Below are 20,769 nucleotides of genomic sequence, written 5' to 3' on the forward strand. Positions count from 1 at the left end.
CTTGAGAATATACAATATACTATCCTCAGCAACTCCAACATTTATATGGTTTCTGTTTCCTACATTCTTTTCTTATACTTTGTGGTTGTCTAATTGCTAAGTCGTGTTAGGCTCTTTGCAAACCCATAGACTGTAGCCCACCAGGCTGCTCTGTCCAGTGGGATTTCCCAGGCAAGAATACTTGAGTGAGTTTTCATTTGCTTCTCCAGGGGATCTTCCTGACCCAGGGATCAAACCTGCATCTCTGTATTGGCAGGCACGTTCTTAGCACTAAGCCACCAGGGCAGCCCTAAGAAAGGCTTATCACAATAAATAATAGAAAGACAGGCAGTCTTAGACTGTGTCCCTTAAGCAGAAGTCAAAATGTTCTTCAGCCCGGAACCAGTCTACTCAGGTTCTTCTGGTTAGAGATTAAATTCCGCAGTCAGGACTAAGCTCCCAGTATTTCTTCTTAACTTAACCAGGGTGGCTGGCATGTGGCAGACTCTTATATACTATCAAAAAGCACTTTCTTAAAGTGTTTCCTTTGTAGAAAGAAATGCATTTAAAGTTTTCTAATGGAAATAGAAATGACTTGAAAACAGACATAAAACTTAAATTTGGGGGATTTGTATCAGAAAAGAAGAATTAATGGACTCAAGCATCAATTAGATGGACAGTTTACGCCCCTTCTGAGCACAGCATGAGGTGACCACATAACCTGAGGTCATGACAGGCAGCGCGACACTTGTTCTTTGTATATTGTCACCTGCACTGTCACCTCTTAAGAGTTTGAGCAATCTCCAGGAGATGGCGAAGGACAGGGAAGCCTGGCGTGCTGCAGTCCACGGGGTCACAAAGACTAGGACACGACTGAGCGACTAAACAACAATAACAATTACAAATATCCATGTCTTCCATTTAGGGCGTGCTTGGATTCCGACATTTATTTATGAGTTGGCCTAACCTGCAATTTACTGGCTTCCATGGTAGCTCAGAGGTTAAAGTGTCTGCCAGGTTCAATCCCTGGTTTGGGCAGATCCCCTGGAGAAGGAAATGGCAACCCACTCCAGTATTCTTGCCTGGAGAATCCCATGGAGAGAGGAGCCTGGTAGGCTACAGTCCACGGGGTCGCAAAGATTTGGACGTGACTGAGAAACTTCACTTTCACTTTCAACCTGCAATTTACTTGAAGTTCAGCTTAGTTTTTAAAAAGGTTGTCCTAGTTATGGAGGAAGTAAAAGTAGAGACAATCTGATTACATCTTGCTTTCTCTTCCTTCTAAAACCCATCGCATTTTGTTCTTAACCACTAGAGACTGGGAATAAATAAGACTGATCCGAGCGCACTGACGGAAGAGGAAATGAGGAAATTTTCCCGTCTTGACATCGACCCCTCCACCATCACGTGGCAGAGAGGTGGGTGCTGGTGGCCGGATGGGGAGGGTGACACGTCCTCCAGCGGGTGCCCCTCAGCTGATTTCACAAACGCACGATTGTATTTCTTCCACTGTCTTTCCAGCTTGCATTGCACAATCGCTCCATTAACTCAGTCACTGTTGTTTTACCAGCCTTTCTCATCCTCGCCTCCTAGTTGGGAGAAATATCTATGCCCTTAGCTCATCTCAGTCACCCTGCCTCTCCCAGATTTCCCAGGAAAAGTACTTTCTTCCTGTCTCTTCTCTGGGCTCTTGCCTTCTGTTAGTGGGAGGACTGTCTGTGGCTCCCACCGCCTCTCGACCAGGGACCCTAGTTTTAATTTCTTCCTTTCTCTCCCCTTACCAACCAGGTCTGAGCCTCTCAGAAATTTCTGTTTTCAGTGAGGAATTTTTTTCTCTGAGTATAATGCTTCCAGCCACTAATGAGAATCCTCTCTAACACTTGAAATGCGGCATGAAGGGACGTCCGGACCTAGCCTCCCTGTTTCCCTCTTTGCTGTGACATCCCCTCTCCACTGCCACCCTCACCCCACCCTACTGTCTGCAAGGGTGGGATGTGGGTGGGGTGGGCAGGAAGGCACCAAATGTGGAGTCAGGAGCCTTAAGGGGATGTCTCCTCCCGCCACTAACTTAACTGCGTGACCCTGAGCAAAGCTGAGCAAAGCACGTGCCTGTCCTGGCAAATGGAAATGGAGTTGATAATATATACTTCCAGGCATGTGGTACACAGCACCTGATAAAACCTATAGAAGAGTCAGATAGTGTGTATTCCTGATCCTTACTTTGTTGTTCTTCTCAGAGCTCCCCTCTCACCAACTTTCTCCATTTCTACACACTTTTTTTTTTAAGTTTATATTTTAATTGAGCCACCCTGGTGGCTCAGAGGGTAGAGCGTCTGCCTGCAACACAGGAGACCTGGGTTCAATCCTTGGATAGGGAAGATGCCCTGGAGAAGGAAATGGCAACCCACTCCAGTATTCTTGCCTGGAGAATCCTAGGGACAGAGGAGTCTGGTGGGCTACAGTCCATGGGGTCGCAGAGTTGGACACGACTGAGCGACTTCACTTTCAGTTTTTCACTTTCACTTTAATTGAAGGATAATTGCTTTATAGAATTTTGTTATTTTCTGTCAAACTTTAACATGCATCAGACATAGATATACATATCTCCTGTCCTTTTTGAACCTCCCTCCCATCTCCCCCATCCCGCCCCTCTAGGGTGATACAGAGCCCCTGTTTGAGTTTCCAAAGACATATAGCAGGAGAGGGTGAGATGTATGGAGAGAGTAACATGGAAACTTACATTACCATATGTAAAATAGATAGCCAACGGGAATTTGCTGTATGTCACATTTTCTTTTTAATTATGAGTAGATGCCTGATTTATTACAGTTACCTTTTAATACATTTTCTTACTTCCATTTCCAACCCCTGGCCTCGCCCCCACCTCTGCCCCACAACTCGGTGATTTCATAGTAGAGGGTGAGATGTCCCATCACCGCCTTTCTGAGAGCCTCCATCCTGGGTGGTTGGTGCTTCACCCCCTGGCCTGGCCTTCAGGAACTCTGCCATGTGGCCACCCCCATACACACCTTTGCTTCCTGTTTGCCTCTTCCCTCTGCCCGGCCCTCCGCTGGCCCATCCCACCCCATCTCCCATCCCACCCCATCTCCCATCTTGCCTTCCCAGAAACAGCTCAGGACCACCCCACCTGCATGAAGCTCAACTCCCGGGAATCCATTCAACCTGTTCACTACAAATTTAGCGAGATGGAAAAACAAAGACCAGAGAACCCGTCTTGTCTCTGTCATTTATGAGCTGTGTAACTCTGGACAAGTGAATTACTCGCTTTCCTCATCTGTAAATGAGTCATAATAGCACCCTTTCCCTTGGGCGGCTCTAGTGGGACATGAGAGTACTTTCCAAACCCTGAAGCACCATCCAGATGGTCATTATGGTAATAGCTGTATGAGGTACTTTTTCTGTGTGTCTGTGTCTCCCAACTCCTAACAGAGAGTAAAATCTCTTCAGAAACTTCTAAATGTTTTTTTAAATTACCAAAGTAGTAACATTATACAGATTTTAGTACTGTCTAAAAAAATCAGAAACGTCTTACTGTGCAAATAAAACTACTATTCATGGTTTTTCTGTGCACCTACGTTTTGTGTATAATTAGAATGGCAACCCACTCCAGTGTTCTTGCCTGGAGAATCCCAGGGAGGAGAGAGCCTGGTGGGCTGCTGTCTCTGGGGTCGCACAGAGTCGGACACGACTGAGGCAACTTAGCAGCGGCAGCAGCAGCAGCAGAGCTATAGAATTTGTATCCTACTAATTTCATTTATATCATAATAAGATATCATTTATATCATGTTCTATTTTGTTAGTGACTGTTTGGTCATTTTAAATGGTTCCAGAAGTCTTCTGTGAATGAACTACAACCTCCTTAAACATGTACCTATTACTGAACAGACCAACATCATTTTTAGTTTATTTCTTTATCTTTTTGGCTGTTCCTTGGGGCATACGGGATCTTAGTTCCCCAACCAGGGTTTGAACCCACACTCCCTGCAGCGGAACTGCACAGCCTTAACCACTGGACTGCCAAGGAAGTCCCACCATCATCATTTTTAATTCCTGGCATGAATATGTTTAGCATTTTATTGGGAATCTACTGGAAGGATTATTTATTCCAACACCATTGTATTCAAAAGTCATAGTCAACTTCTTCAAGGTATTTGTGAATTCGTTTTATTCCTAAAACATATTTGGAGGTGTACTTATAAATGAAAAATTAGGCAGGTGGAAATCAGTGTGTTTGAAACCGGGCATGGGGGCATGCTAAAATGAAATCTTACACAGGGGACAGTCTTCCACATCTGCGTTGTGGCTACAGCAGAGGCAGCCATCAGAAACAGGGCTGTGTTCTTGTTCTGTCTCTGAGAAGCATGAAAACACTGACGTGTACTGTGGCTGTGAACCATTTTTCATGGAAATGATGTTAAAAAATCAGTCCTGATAAATGTTAGAATCACATTATTGTTTAGGGCACTAAAGTCACAAAAACATCATTGCCACCTGGGTCCGAGGAGTTCAGAATGACATTTGACAGCTAGTTTGGCGCTTCCTCCCATGAATTAATATGAGAAAAAGGACTCTTCCATTAGATTGAGGTCATTTAATAGTTGGGCTTAGAGCTTAAAAGAGTATAACCTTTATGATGAGATTAGATGCTTTTATAATTTGATAACTAGAAAGGAGACATTCAGGGACCACGTGGGGCTAAGAACCTCCTCTCACACCATATGGATGTTGCCCATTTAGTGGTCACTTCTTTCCTTTCATCCTGTGTAAGAAATGTGACTCCTGGTGGTTTTATCCTATGCTTCCTATCAGAAGCTTGAAGGCCTCCTAATGCCTGGTGACAGGGAGGAACTGCGAGCTGATAGAGACACATGGTGTAAGCAGAAGAGACAGTGGACATTGGGTCATTTTATTGTTCCCTGGGATGTGAATCCCTGCCTTTCTGAGCATTGGGTCCTCCAGGGGCTCAAGGGCTATTAGGCAAAGGACCCAAAGCCTCGATCTCCAGGAAACTGATATCCAGTTACTGGTTGCCAGCACTGCCCTGCAGCTTTGCAGGAAATCAGTACCATTCTTCTGCTGAATCCAAAATAATGGGCCCGCCCCTGATGTCCTACCTTGTACCACCCAGTGCCTGAACCATAGCTGGTTGTTAATGAGCCTCAGGACACAGCAGTGTAGTCCTAAAGGGACCATCTAGGGTAAAGAGTGAAAAGACAGATCTCTTCTCTCTGCAGGAGCTCTTCACCTTCTCCACACCTACCTGCACTCTCCATCTCTCCCTTTTGCCAGCGAGTGCCTTCCATCAGAGAATGATGTCTTGTTCGTCTTTGTATCCCTGTACAGATGGCACAGGATCTGTCACAAAATTGACCCTAAGTAAAAATCTCTGAAATGAATAAATATGTTTCTCACCCTATCTTTAGCTCTATCACTTAGAGTCAAGGAATTCTGTATTACTAGTGTTACTTTCTGCTTTCCAGATGGCTCAGTAGTAAAGAACACACCTGCCAAGCAGGAGATATGGGTTCAGTCCCTGGTTTGGGAAGATCTCTTGAAGAAGGAGATGGCAACCCACTCTAGTATTCTTGTCTAGGAAATCCCATGGACAGAGGAGCCTGGTGGGCTACAGTCCATAGCGTTGCAAAAAGAGTCAGACACACTTGACTTAGCGACTGAACAACAAAGCGTTACTATCTAGTATGCATCTTTCTTGTCTATCAGAACTTAATCTTCACAGTTCTTGGCTTATGTATCACTGTCATTTCACTTGTGTCTTTCCACGGACATCAAAAGCTTGATGGACCGTGAGACGTCCTGCTCTACTAGGGCCATGCCAAACACACAGGGGGTTCTGATTCCCACTGATTATAGCTGATCATGTTAACTTGTTTTTTTTTTTCTGTTTCTTTTCTTTTCTTTGGGTTATTTGTGTTCTCTTTGCTAAATAAATCCAGCTGAATTTCCAATAAAAAAGATCACGTTGTGTATGCTTCGCATGAGAGTAGGAAATCCTTTTTCTTTATATGATTCTGCACCATTGGTCTTGGGAATAAGTGCTAGCTAGTGGTGATATGGAGAGGCATTCCTTTCTGAGTATAGGGCTCTGTGCCTTAAAGTCATAGAGAGATTTCCTTGTGCTTGGTGAGTGTTGCTTGGATGTCCTTATGGGTCTGTGGTAATGAGTGTGTATGCATGAATGTGTGAGACAGAGGAGGATTGTACATAGAGAAAGAGCCGACACGTAACAAGTCAAGGAACAATGGAGGCAGACGAGGTGAGCAGGTCGGCTCGTGCTTTGTGTATGAAAGGAAACGTTCGCGTTGTTTATCCCACAGATGATATTAGTCCCCAGATATGCGATTCCCATCACCATTTTTGTCAGCGCTGTATTAAACATTTAGTAAGTTGGATCTAAGTTGTCAGTGTGGGCTGCCTGCTATTTGATGCCATATGAATTATTAGTAAAGTCTGTGTCCTTCTGTCTTTGATTCCTGGCATTGTACATTTGGTTTTCACAAAACAAAGTGTGAACCAGTGCCATTCAGACAAGCCAGTGAAAAATGTAAAGAGAATTGATACCTACTCTCACCATCATTGACTTCTCCCCCTAAATTCTACTTGATTTATTTTAGAGGTGTTTTTTTTTTTTTCTGGTGGTAAAATATAAAATTATCATTTTAATTACTCATAAGTGTGGTATTTGTGGCATTAAGTGTACAATATATAGTTATACCAACAACACTAACTATATCCAAAATCTTTTTATCATCCTCAACAAAAACTCATTTCCTAAATAGTAACTCCCCACCTCCCTTCATCCCCTGTTGATCACCATTCTGTTCTGTCTCTATAAACAATTTGCCTGTTCTAAGAGACCCGTACAAGTGGAATCATACTGTATCCGGTTTATTTCATTTTGCATGTATTTTCCCTGTTCATCCATGTTGTAGCATGAGGTATCAAATATTCACTTATTTTATGGCTGTGTGGCATTCCATTGTCCATCTGTACCGCATGGTATGAGCGGATAAAACTGGATCAAATGGTTTAGTGGATAAAATTGGTTTATTCATTCATCTGTCAGTGGACACTTCTTGGCTGTTGTGAATAAATGCTGCTATGATCATGGGTGTGCAATACTTGCTTCCAGGTCTGTTGGAAGTGGTGGGTCATATGGTCATGTAGTGTTCACCATTAGAGGGACTTACTTGTCTTCTTCTTTGGCCTCGTGCTTCATTGTTAAAAAAAAAAAGGACACTGCTTCAGAAATGGTTTCCCTTACTGCCTGGTGAAAATGGCACGCCACCCTGACCCCTGCCCCAACACAGGCTCTCTTTTCCCCTCCTTTATTTGCTTAAGCTGGGAGACCGCTAGTTTCTTTGAGCCCTTTCTGTGCCCTCCCACGGGATCCTCTGCTCAAGAAGTCATGCCATGTTTCTTGCTCTCTACTACCTCCCCAGCATCCAGAACCGCTCCAGATACACACTGCACAGCCAGTTCCTACTTGTTCATCTTCTATTCTCTTCTCTTTCAGTTGTGGATACCAATGACCGATTTCTGCGGAAAATAACCGTCGGGCAGGCGAGCACAGAGAAGGGCTGTTCCCGGCAGGTAAGGTAGCGCTTTCTCTACGGACGGCTCTGCTCTTGCATTTTCCCTGCCCCGGAGCTGGTTCTCTGCATTTCTCTTCTCATTCCTGCACCTGCAGGGGCCAGTGGGTCCCCCCACATGTTTCCAGTCCCTCAGCAAGACTGGGAAAGGATCAGGAGGTGGAAGCTCTTGAATATTATCTTACCACCCTTTTCCTGTGTGATTTTAGTTGTATTTCTGCTAGAAGCCATTCAGGGTGTCCCTTGAATATACTTTCTAACATGTTTTATTGTCAGCCTACCGAGTTAAGTTGCATAACAACTGAAAAATGAAAGTCTCAGACGTATTATTCATGTTTCATAAACCAAAGAACAAACACCCAGTTATTTGGCTTAATAGCCTGAGAAGTCGTTAAGAATAATGTCCTATTATCCAAACCCAGAAAATGGGGAAGATAAATTACAATGCTCATCCTCATTTTAATAGGACTCTGGTGTGAAGCAACGGTGCTTAGGGAATATAAATCCATTCCATGATTTTTCATCCAGGCACAGCAGGCCTCTAAATTATTATTTTTTGTAGTAAACTTTATACCTTAAGATAGCTTTAGATTCGTGGCTTTTCCATTATGTTGCACATTTTCTGTGCTTATTTTTGTACTGTATCTTGGCACTAGAGAGATGCAGGATAAACAATGGCTGTAATCTGATGCTCACTTGGTGCCTTGGATTGGTAAGCCCGTTACATGCATGATGAGCACATTTAGTTTGTAAGTGTAGTTTGCAGATGAGAAAAGTTGGCATATTGTATTAGGTAACTTGTCCAAGGTTGTAGTCTATATTGCTTTATGCATACATATTTTTAAATTATAAAGGATTATATTTAAGAACTTTAACTGATTTTTTTTAACCTTAAGTTATTTTAACCTTGAGACATATTTTTATGTCAATAAAAGTAGATCTAGGTCATCATTTTTTAATGGCTATATAACATCACATTTTGTAGATGTTCCATAACTGGATTCAACCAGTTCACTGTTAGTGTAACTTGGGGTGTTGGGCTAAAATAAATAATAACATACATGTGTATGTTACAGCTTATTTATTTTATCCCAACATAAAATACATGACCCCTTCATGGATCGTGGTGAAGGGACTTGCGTAACAATGAAACTATGAGCCATGCCATGCAGGGCCACCCAAGATGGATAGGTCATAGTGAAGAGTTCTGATAAAACGTGGTCCCTTGGAGAGGGGAATGGCAAACCACTCCAATATTCTTGCCATGAGAACCCCATAAACAGTACGAAAAAAGCAAAGAGATATGACACTGGAAGATGAGCCCCCCCAGGTCGAAAGGGGTCCAGTATGCTACTAGAGAAGAGCAGAGAGCAATTACGAATAGCTCCCGAAAGAATGAAGTGGCTGGGCCAAAGTGGAAACAACACTCAGTTGTGGATATGTCTGGTGGTGAAAGTAAAGCCTGGTGTTGTAAAGAACAATACTGTATAGGAACCTGGAATGTTAGGTCCATGAATCAAGGTAAATTGAAAGTGGTCAAGGAGGAGATGGCAGGAGTGAACTTTGACATCTTAGGAATCAGTTAACTAAAATGGACAGGAATGGGTGAATTTAATTAAGGTGACCATTATATCTACTACTGTTGTGTCATCTCTTGTACAACATAGTATCATTAAGGCCAGGATCTTGAGGATGTTGTTTGACAGCCCCTTGTTTTGTAGGTTACTTTGTGTGTTGTACTTACTGCACTTCTTCCATTAAGATCAGATCTATTGTTAGTAAGTACTAAGGGTATATTCCCTGGAAGGAATGATTCTGAAGCTGATGCTCCAATACTTTGGCCACCTGATGTGAAGAGTTGACTCATTGGAAAAGACCTTGATTTTGGCTCGAGGAGAAGGGGGGGCGACAGGATGAGATGTTTAGATAGCATCACTGAGTCAATGGACTTGAATCTGAGCAAATTCCAGGAGACGGTGAGGGACGGGAAGCCTGCTGGGCTGCAATCCATGGGGTCACAAAGAGTCAGACTTGACTTAGTGACTGAACAACAACATACACACATTTTTGTGTAATCCTGCCTGACGATATCCTTACGACAAATTTCCAGATCCATAACTGCAGAATCGGAGGATACAGATTTAAATGTTGGTTTGCATTTCCCCATCACATTCCAGGAAAGCTATGTCACTTCACATCCTTGCCAACATGGCTTTTTGTCTTTCGTGTAAACATGTGATACACAATAAGGATATCTCATTTATACCTTAATGTGATTTGGAAATATTTTATTTGCAAAACAGAAACAAGTAGCCCTCTAATAGCTACACTATTTGGGCATAAAATGAGTAACTATTCTTATATTGATTCTTGCTTCGTTTTTGATTGTGCTTGAGATACAAAATTCTGAAATTGTAACAATTACAATTGAAGAACCTATAGGAGTGTTATATATTCCACTAATTACTTACACAGTTCATATTTTAAGGATATTTTGAACCTTGGTTTTTGTACAGAAAGTCTCATTATTTTTAGTCTTTTTTCATATGCAGTTTTTAATAGAACGGAGGTATAGAAAATCCTAAATTTCATACAATGAAAAACCACTTATGTTTGGAATGGCTTATATTGAGAATGTAATAATTGAGTATAGATCCATTTGACTCTCAGGTAATATGTTTTTGCTAAATCAATGACTACTGAAGTCTCAACCAGGAAGTAGCCAGAAAGCTCCTTCTTTCCTTCATTTCCTCTTCTGTTGGTGACCGAAATGGACAATAAAATATCTCCTGCGGTGATCCTGCCAGGGTGCAGCTATTTTCTATGTAAGACTGAACTTGTCTGGCTCCCACGCCCCTGGGGACGGAGGGTAGTAACCGGAGGGTAATAACGTGGTTTTGTCCAGTGGCTGAATTAGGAGGAGGAAGAGGGCGATCATTCCTTGTGTTCTTCTTGGATTGTGTCCAGGGTGAAATCCGAGCCAAGGGAGGGAACAGGAAGGCCCAGGGGCATTTCTCAGAAAGTAACCACTCTCCACGTTTGTGGCTGAACGGGTTCACCATTTGAGGTGGACAGCTCAGAATGGATTCCACATCACCTCGTGACTGGGGAGTGGGCGTGGAGAACATAAGTTGGGGGCCAACTCACTGCTGTGCCAAGCTCTAAGTCTACAAAACTGGCTTCAGACCATCTTCTTTCACAGTTTGCTGCTCATGTCTTAATGGGGCAAACACATGCAGCCCCCTCGACACACAGAAGTGACAGAGAGGGTAGTGGGCCAACTCTTTCTTTATTTTGCCAACACATTGAATCCTGCTTCATTTCACACTCAGTTCCCCAAGCTGGGGACTCAGGCACAAACCCTCCCCAAATTATCCCTGTCTTTGTGGCACTACGGTTCAGCGGTGGAGATCTGCATCCATCAGACCATCACATTAACAATTACAAGCCTGAGACGTGCCTCAAAAGCACATCTCATAGTGCCGCGAGCTGGGGTAATGGAGGGGCTTGGCAAACCTGTTCTGCTCAGCAGAGCAAATAAAGAAAGAGCACTAAGCCCAGGACTGTACAATTGCTGGAAATTTGTGCATCTGAGAATGGACTTTCGAGGACTGAACCCCAGGCCTGCAAGACCTGAGTGCTGCAATATAGCGCTCCATGGAAACGGTCCACTGACCAGGACCTCGACGTTTGTTGTTTCAGGCGCAGTTTGACATCGCAGTGGCCAGTGAAATCATGGCAGTGCTGGCTCTGACCGACAGCCTGGCGGACATGAAGGAGCGGCTGGGAAGAATGGTGGTGGCCAGTGACAAAAATGGGCAGCCTGTGACAGCAGACGACTTGGTATGTCCATCCCAGCTCGAGGTCCCTGACCTTCCCGAGCCAGGGACCGAACCTGGGTCTCCCGAATTGCAGGCAAATTCATGACTTTCAGAGCCACCAGGAGCCACATGTAATCAGGAGAATGAGAGTCTTCTTCATGTCACTGGGTATAATTTCTGTTCACACCGTTTCCTACTAAAGGTCCCGATTGTCCTACAACTTAATGTGGTACTCACGGGCCTTTGTAATGTGCTTATTATTCCTGGCTGCAATCAGAGTACCTGAAATCTATTTCATGTGCTTTTCACAATTCTTTCCAAACCTGATTTCTGCTGTACCTGGAGTGGAAGCCTGTGGCTTTTTTTTTTTTTTTTTTTTAAGGTAATCTTTGCCTGCTTTAAATTGAGGGCAAATCACCATTCCAAGGAATAAGAAGCAACTCCACTTTCATGAAAGGGAAGATTAAGTTAAAGAGGCACATTTTTGACCCCAGCCTGCTCCCTGGGCATGCTGCTGTGTTTGATTTTGTACCTTCGACTTGGGTTTCAGCTTATTTAAAAACAGATCTCCCCCGAACGATTCTTACTCATGTAGCTTTCTTTTGCATGGAGTGATGCTTTCTTACAAAACATTCATAGTAGCCTGGCACACCACCACCTTGCTTAGTGCTGATTGTAATTTGCACACTAATCTTTTTCTCCTCTTCCCTTTGATAGCCACCTTTGCTGTTCACCCCCCGCCCCCTCACCATCAGTGATGTAGCTATTTCATCTGCTTGTATGTGTTTATAAGCACACAACACTTGGTACAACATAGACAGCCATCGCTCTAAATTTAAGCTTACTTTCCCATGTATCTAGTCATGCACAATAATGAAATCTTAAATAAACACTGATGAGAAGCTGTCTTATTAATTCCGAGGGCTTGGGATGTAATTCTAAACCTTTGCCAAAATGTCTTGATTACCTTTTGGCTTCTTTTTGAAGAGCTGAATCTGACTGACTCATAAGTCTTGTAAAGTAGGTTAAATAGATATATTTATATCGGCCAGTCATGGAATGCTTAGTAGAAAGCTAAAAGAGAAAATCCAAATGCAAGTTGCTATAAAGATATTGCTTTTTAAAAATTATCAAACCTCAACATTTCTTTCTAGAATAGGATATTATAGTGTCTGTATAAATATTTCCTCTGTATTCTCTTAATGTTAGGTATCAGTAATATGTCAGGAGTAATTTGAAAGGGCTTAATCCACAAATATTTCCCTAAACTTAACTTTTTTTTGGTTTGTGATGAAACTCTTGGATCTGGGACAAAAAAACTCAAGAGTTGACTCTTTGGTGTTTCTTGCTTGCAAAATATACCTAATTTCTTCACATACCTGTAATAGGTAGGTTACAGTGACATTTATTTTGTCCAATAAAGTAGAAAGTAAATTTGATTTTTAAAGACATTTTAATGATTCCATATTACAAAAGTACAAAAACAGAAATTGATTATATAAGAGAAACATTTAATATTGTTGGTGAAAGAGAGAAAGTAATAAACAAATCCTTAGATTCTACCACCTGATCCGTTAGGATCTGTTGCAGGCCACCTTCATTTTTTCAAGGCTACATTCAGATGCATTTGCTCATAATATGGCCTTCCAATAATTTGACTAATTTGTTGAAAGATCATTCCCCAGGGTCTTTAGAAAAGGTGGAAAGGAATTTTTTTTTTTTTAATGCTTTCCCAGGACTTCCCTGGTGGTCCAGTGGCCAAGCATCATGCTCTTAATGCAGGGTGTCTGGGTTTGGTCCCTGGTCACGGAACTAGATCCAACATGCTACAAGTAAGACCCAGCCCAGCCAAATAAGTAAATAGAACAATATATATATTTTTTAATTCCCTCTGTGGGCTGCTTTAGCACACTTTCCCCAGTAGTTCTCAGACTTCATCCCTGTTTTGTCTCTTCCTTGTCCCGTTCTTTTCCAGGAATGCAATAGGGAGCTGCAAGAGAGCCTAATTCAAGCTTCATAGGATTGAAAGGAAGCAACCACAGCCACAAGTGGCTTCAGCTTCATTCTAGGCAGATGTGGAGTGAGAGATAGAAAACAAGGTGCCTTTCCAGTGTCCTGAGTACCTTCTGCATCTGGGATGAGATGCGAGAGAGAATAGAAACCGGCATGGGTGCCTTTAGACACACCCCCTTCGCTCTCCAGTCTCTTTCTGTAACCAGCCTTGTTTTCATTCTTCATCTTATTTCTCAGGGCAATATGATGAAAAATAATGTGCATAATTGCCAGAAAAAAACCTAGGTGAATTGAAAGGTATGGTAAGCCCCTTATTTCAATCAAGGAAGGTCTTGAGAAAAAATGCAGTGACTACTGCTTCCCCGTCACATCCTAGAAGGGTTGGCATCCATTCAGGTGAAGTGAGAGCACTGTCTTACCCATAGCTCAGAGTTGACGGCCGCCGGTGGGGTTACCCATGCACGAGGCAGGCTGGTGAGAAGCGGCTGAGAATTCACCCTCATGTGAATGATCTTTTGTCGATAATCTAAATAAGTGTATTTTTTTTTCTTCCCTTTTCTTTAGGGGGTGACAGGTGCTTTGACTGTTCTGATGAAAGACGCGATAAAACCAAATCTGATGCAGACCCTAGAAGTAAGTGATTTTGTTTCCATAGAAAGTGTTGACAGAGTTGCATTAAATAGACTGCTTTTGCATCTCTACATGTGAGCATTTCCAGCCAGTCTGAGCCTATGAGGAGCATCAGAATAACTGGTTGGTCATCCGGAAAGAAAAAGGTTCTTGATATGATTCCTGTCTTGGTTAATGAAGTACTAATTGACCAGAGTAGAAACTTAGAAACTCAATGAATGTCTTACATCTCAGCAACTTGTGTAGCCTTGGGTTAACCACATGCAGTGTAGACGGGAAATACCTGCTTGCTGCAGTTCTGTCCAGTATGGTACCTGTGGGCCCCTCGTGGTTATTTCAGTCTGAATTAGTCTAAGTTTAAAATTCAGTTGTGCAGTCCAGCTAGTTACGTTTCATTTATTTTTATCAGCTACGTTTTAAGTACTGTATAGCCACATGTGGATGGTGGTTATCATATTGGACAGAGCAGATAGAGACTATTTTGAGCCCTGCAGAAAGTTCTCGTGGCTAATGAATGCGCTTTTAGGTCTCTGGTCAGCAAGGAACAGTTGAAGCGTCAATCTTATGAAATGGTTGAAAAGTCCATTATGGAGAATATTCATAGCTTTGTCATCATAGAAACCAAGATAGTTCCTGTTATTACTTTGCTAAGTGATCTGCGTATAAAATAAGATATTGAACTCAGGATAGATATTTTTATGTCTTTGGGTTAGTGATAGAATTTCTTAGACAAAGTGTTAACTCGGTATACTGTGTCATATAAGTTGAGTGTGTGAGTCTGTGCTTGAATGTCCAACAATGATGTTCTAAGAATTTTTATATCTATTTAAACCACATCCTGGGAGTTCAAAAACCAGGGGTCTCATACTTAATGCTGCTTTAGTGATGAATCTGCTGTGTAGATTAATCTAATTAAAATCCAATGCTGCCGATCTAGTCCTTAGAGTCATTATCCCAGGAATAGCAGTGTGTTGATGCTAATCCAGCCACACCCTGTCACCTGTCGACCTGGAGACTGGTATCCAGTGCTTCTTAAACAGGTGGCCAGGGTGAGAGTTTTAGGGCACAGAGGAGTGAAGCCTACTGCCTACCCAGGGGTGGAGCCTGTGGTCTTGTCTCTTTAAATTTTCCTCACTAGCTCCACTCGCTTACTACAGGGCTACATCCTAGAACTCCCAAGGCTAGGAGGTGATGGAGACATTAAGATCTTAAACAGTGTTTTCTTCAGAGCACTTAAAAGGTTTCTCTGCATAGAAGTGAGAACTGTAGCTGGACAGTCAGATGGCAATCTAGACAATAAACGTGCATGTCTTCATTTCCATAAACACGGATCCCAGCATTATTTCACAGATATTTTTACTCTTCGCGATGAGTTTTCTTTTACTGCCTTTCTTCCTGCTTTTGTTCATTTTTCTCAACTTTGAAACATGTTCACGCACAGCCCATCCTGGTTCATGGGAACTTTCCATAGCCCCACCCCCTGCATTGCTCCCTGCCTCCCCCCATGTCAGTGGAAGGGCAGCCTGTATTTTCACAGGTGGAACCAAAGCTTCATACACACAGACCTCAGTGGCTCTGGCTGGCTCCGAATAAAACCTGAACATTTTACTGAATGTGCATAATTTTTTTAGATAGGACTACGGTCTCTTCTGTTTGACAAAAGTATAGAAATGAAAGTTAAAAAAAAGTAATGTCATTTCATGACAAATTTTGTTTAAATCATTAAAATCTAAAGTTTTTGAGAATTCCCTTATGTTTTTCTTTTGTCTTTGGAGTAACTCTGACATTTTACTATGAGTGAAATTTTTCTTTCATCGTCTTAATAGTTACCAGATTTTTAATAGGTAAGATAAACAGTGAGAAAGATGAAATTTTCAAAAATCAAAAGATTATTCTGTAAATATAAAAATGGCCAGTAATAATATGTACTTGCCCTGCCATGATTCCCACACTTCATTTATTGTGCTGATTTTATGATTATATTTTTCTTGAATTAGTTGATTTCTTAATGGGGAATAAAACATTTAAACAAGCTTCTTAGCCCATCAGAGTTTAATTCCATTCTTTTTAAGAGTATAATGCAGAATACTATGACATAAGGTTTATTTCATGGTCCCTGAGGCAGCTAACACAGTGGCTTATCAAAATTTATAATAGGAAATAACTGGTTCTCATAGCTTTTTTTTTTACTTTTTAGTTTGTATTGGGATGTAGCTGATTAACAATGTTGGAATAGTTTCAGGTAAACAGCAAAGGGACTCAGCCATACATATACACCTATCCATTCTCCCCTAAACTCCCGTCCGGCAAGACGGCTGCATAATGTTGAGCAGAGTTCCGTGTGCTATACAGTAGGTCCTTGTTGGTTATCCGTTTTAAATATAGCAGCGTATACATGTCCATCCCAAACTCCTTCACTGTCCCTTCCCCCACATCCTTCCTCCCAGCAACCATAAATTCATTCTGTGGGTCTCTTTGTGTTTTGTACATAAATTCATTTGCATCCTTTCTTTTTCGATTCCACATATAAGGGATCTCATAGCATATTTCTTCTCTGACTTCACTCAGTTTGATAATCTCCAGGTCCATCCACGTTGCTACAGATGGCATTGTGTCATTCTTTTTAACGGCTGCGTGATATTCCATTGTACCATACGTGTGGTGCCTTCTTTGTTGATGGGCATTTAGGTTGCGTCCGTGTCTTGGCTGTAAACAGTGCCACAGTAAACACTGGGGTGCACGTTTCATTTCAGATCTTGTTTTTCTCCAGATATATGCCCAGTCAAGGGATTGCAGGGTCATGGCTTTATAAGATTTGTTCTTCTGCTTCCACAGGGAACGCCTGTATTTGTGCATGCTGGCCCCTTTGCCAACATCGCTCATGGCAACTCTTCGGTGTTGGCTGATAAAATTGCCCTGAAACTGGTTGGTGAAGGAGGATTTGTGGGTAAGTCACTTCTTTTCAACTTAGTTGTTGCCAGAATATGAAAGAAATCTAACCAATGATGGCTGGAACAGAGTGAGATCCATTCTGAATGAGATATATTCTTGTATGTCCACCTTTCAGAGATGGCCTCAGTCCTGAAAAAGCCCTAACGTCTGGTCTGCACTAGTGGTGTGACATTGTGGTTGAGCCAGAGATTTTGATGCCAGGTGCATGTAGTTTAGAATATAAGCTCTGACACTTGCTGGTTATGTGACCTTGGGTACAGTATAGTGACCTCTGAGACTCAGCTTTCTCATCTGTTTAATGGTGATGACAATGTTGTATCAAACCTTCAACGGTTATTGTGACAACCAAATGAGATTATTTATTCATTCAGCAAATATTTATTAACAGCCTGCCACATACAACACGTGTGACTCAGCTGTGGCTATGCGGTAAGAGAAACAGACCTAGTCCTGCCCTCCTGGAGCATACTTTGTGTGTAGTTTAATAGGAGAAAGTGCTCTTTAAATGTCAGCTACTGTTAGCAGTAATAGCACTACTGATTACTTGAAATTAAATCAGTCTGCTCTTCCTCGAATGGAATGTGTGCTTTTGCAGCTTAATGGATGGGAGATGCCCAACCATCAGACTTGAACATTTTTGCTGGTAAGACTTTTTGCTGCTGTGAAGCTCTTTGTGGTACCTACTTCTCTTTGGCTCTTGTTGGATATTCCAGCCAGAAAGAGGGGGAGACCACCATAGAGTTTGCTCAGTCCCTGCCAGCCCCAATCCTACCCCTAATACTGAGGCCATGAGGAAACAAAAGACAAACAAGGATTCATGAAATGCCACTGTAATTTGACATTGGAGGTGTTCCACTGGCAGATTTTCACATGCCAAAATGTAATTTCCATTCACCATATGAAAGCCTGTAATCATCAAGTCTAGCAGTTGCTTCTTCCTCACCAATCATCAGCCTCTTATCAAACTCAGAAGTGAATTATTTTACTAGAAAAGATTCTGCTGGACAAACGAGCTTAGCTCTGCACTTTTATACTTAGCCATTACAAAGTTCATCAGGGTCACTGAGACTGTTTTAAGAATTCCTTATAGACATGCAGTCAGGATCAAATGAGGATTTATATGGCTCATGTCTCAAAGTTCTTATCATAGAGCTCTCATGTACTTGCTGCTTCAGTACCGAATCCACTCTGAAAGTGGCTAGATGCGCTGTCTAAATGGATTTGCTAGATTGATCACAGCATAATTGGAGAGCTAATGGACAAGGAGATTGCGTAGGGCAGGCTCTGAAAGTTTAGACACTTACGTGAAGTGCAGGTTCCAGTGCATCAACTCCACAAATAAAAGAACTTCTTGAAGAAAGCACTCTGTTTTATGCTGATAGGGCTCTCTGCCTCTGTACCAGCCCTTACTTTATAAACACGTATTTATAGAATATATGTTACTGTGGCGAAGGATCTTTAAAGGTATATGTTGATGATGTACCCTGAACACAGTAGCTCTCTGTGTGGCCTTGGAGAAGCTATTAGCATCTTTGGGCATTTCTCTTATAGACATTCTCATCTGGAAAATGGGAAGTTGGACCAGGCTAGGTGTTGGATCTGGATGGGTAGCTGTGGACCCAGAGTTAGAAGCTGTAGAATCAGAACCCTAACAGTTAATATGACTTGAAGCAATTTCCTTAACTTCTCTAGGACTTAGTGTCCTCCTTTGACAAAGGGAGCATACCTATGCTGCAGGTTTTAATGAGTAGTAACAAATGAGAAAGTGCTTCATAAACCTAACGTGCTTGCTAAGTCACGTCCGACTCTGCAACCCTATGGACTATAGCCAGCAAGGCTCCTCTGTCCATAGGATTCTCCAGACAAGATTACTGGAGTGGGTTGCCGTGCCCTCCTCCAGGGGATCTTCCCAACCCAGGATCAAATCCACTTTCTTAAATCTCCTGCATTGGCAGGCAGGTTCTTTACCACTAACACCGCCTGGGAAGCCCCTTGTAAACCAAAGTAACTACGTAAATATCAATAATTATGTGAATTATTTCTATGATCTCTTCTGAAAGGCCAAGTCCTGGAGTTGGAGAATCTTTCTCAACTCCTTTCAAGTTGTGTAGTTTTAGGCAAGGTAACCCATGTTTGCCTCAGTTTCCTTATCTATAAAGTAGGGATTTTAATAGGTCTTGTCTCATAGGTTTGAAATAAGGATTAAGTGAGATGATGGATACATTCTGGCATGGTACCTGACACATGGTAAGACTAGATAATTTTTAGTCACTCCTCACTATTATTTTGGAGAAGGAAATGGCAGTCCACTCTAGTACTATTGCCTGGAAAATCCCATGGATAGAGGAGCCTAGTAGACTATAGTCCGTGGGGTCACAAAGAGTCAGACATGACTGAGCGACTTCACTTTCGCTTTCACTGTTATTTACTGCATTTTTGATACCTGACTAATGGAGGTTAATTTTCCTTTATCTAGGTTTTACTTTCAACTGTTTTAAGATGCTTCTAACATAAAATTGATCATTTTAACCATTTTTAAGTGTGCCACTCAGTGAAATACTTTCACGTTGTTCTGAAGACCGTCACCACCATTCATGTCCAGGACTCTTCATAGTGCAGAACTAAGGCTCTATACCCGTTAAACAACAACTCCATGTCTCCAGTTCCTGAAACCACCCTTCTAGTTTCTGTCTCTGCACATGACTATTCTAGATGATTCATATCAGTGTTTTTCTGACTGGCTTATTTCACTTAGCATAATGTCCTCAGCGTTGACCCATGTTGTCATCATTTGTCAGAATTCCCTTACTAATTGACTTAGGCTGGACAGTACTCCACAGTATGTATATATTGCATTTTGTTTATCCGTTCATCTGTCAATGGACACTTAGGCTGCTTCCACCTTTTGGCTGTTTTGAATAATGCTGCTGTGAATATGAGTGCAAATATCTCTCTTTATATTATTTTTAACGTAAGATCATAGTTCATTATATGTCCCTGGTAACTCAGACGGTAAAGAACTCACCTGCCAATGCAGGAGACATAGAGATGCAGATTCAATCCCTGGGTCAAGAAGATCTCCTGGAGGAGGGCATGGCAATCCACTCCAGTATTCTTATCTGTAGAATCCCATGGACAGAGGAGCCTGGCAGGCTATAGTCCATAACGTCGCACAGAGCTGGACATGACTGAATGACTTAGCACACAGCACACATGTAACACGAGTGCCTTATATCAGTATACGCCACAGGACTCAAGATCTATGTTGTTAAACCTTCAGGAAGGTGGTAAATTGATGCTGTGGCTCCATGGAACTCTGGGAGCAAAGTCAGTGTCCCAAACAGAGGGAACAGGGACCATCATCACTCTTTCCCTGTTTCCTGATCGAGCTTGCTCTGTGGGCTGGTTCTTCCCTTGCATTTGGATGAAATTTGCAGTGTATTACTCTCACTCCCAGTTAATATCTGCATGTCCAGTCTCATGAAGATCAAAAACTAATTTGCATTCAAATGGAAGCTTCTCTCCAGCGTGAAAACTGGGTCTGTGTCTAGATGACAGTGGGGGTGGAGGGTGACTGCTTCTCTAACCCCCTCACCTTGCACTTAGGCTGCCTCTGGCCCCTCCAGGGTTGAAGCTTGGCCAGTTGATGATACCAGTCTGGCCTCTTCCACACTCTAGGCAGAAGACTTCTGGGCTGTATATTTCCCTTAAAAAAAATTCGACTGCTGGTTCCATACCTGGTC

At 42.3% G+C, this 20,769-nt stretch overlaps 1 protein-coding gene across 2 annotated transcripts in view; it reads left to right on the forward strand.

Moving 5' to 3' along the window:
* Positions 1-20,769, forward strand: part of MTHFD1L (methylenetetrahydrofolate dehydrogenase (NADP+ dependent) 1 like) — a 174,299-nt gene that overhangs the window by 55,632 nt on the left and 97,898 nt on the right. For both annotated transcript variants that reach the window (XM_068985301.1, XM_068985302.1), the window contains exons 16-20: positions 1,295-1,397; positions 7,535-7,611; positions 11,313-11,453; positions 14,009-14,077; positions 16,910-17,021. In XM_068985301.1, the coding sequence (XP_068841402.1) occupies positions 1,295-1,397; positions 7,535-7,611; positions 11,313-11,453; positions 14,009-14,077; positions 16,910-17,021 (502 nt within the window). The remainder of the gene's footprint in view (positions 1-1,294; positions 1,398-7,534; positions 7,612-11,312; positions 11,454-14,008; positions 14,078-16,909; positions 17,022-20,769) is intronic.

Source organism: Capricornis sumatraensis, chromosome 13, assembly GCF_032405125.1.
Source record: "Capricornis sumatraensis isolate serow.1 chromosome 13, serow.2, whole genome shotgun sequence".
NCBI lineage: Eukaryota > Metazoa > Chordata > Mammalia > Artiodactyla > Bovidae > Capricornis > Capricornis sumatraensis.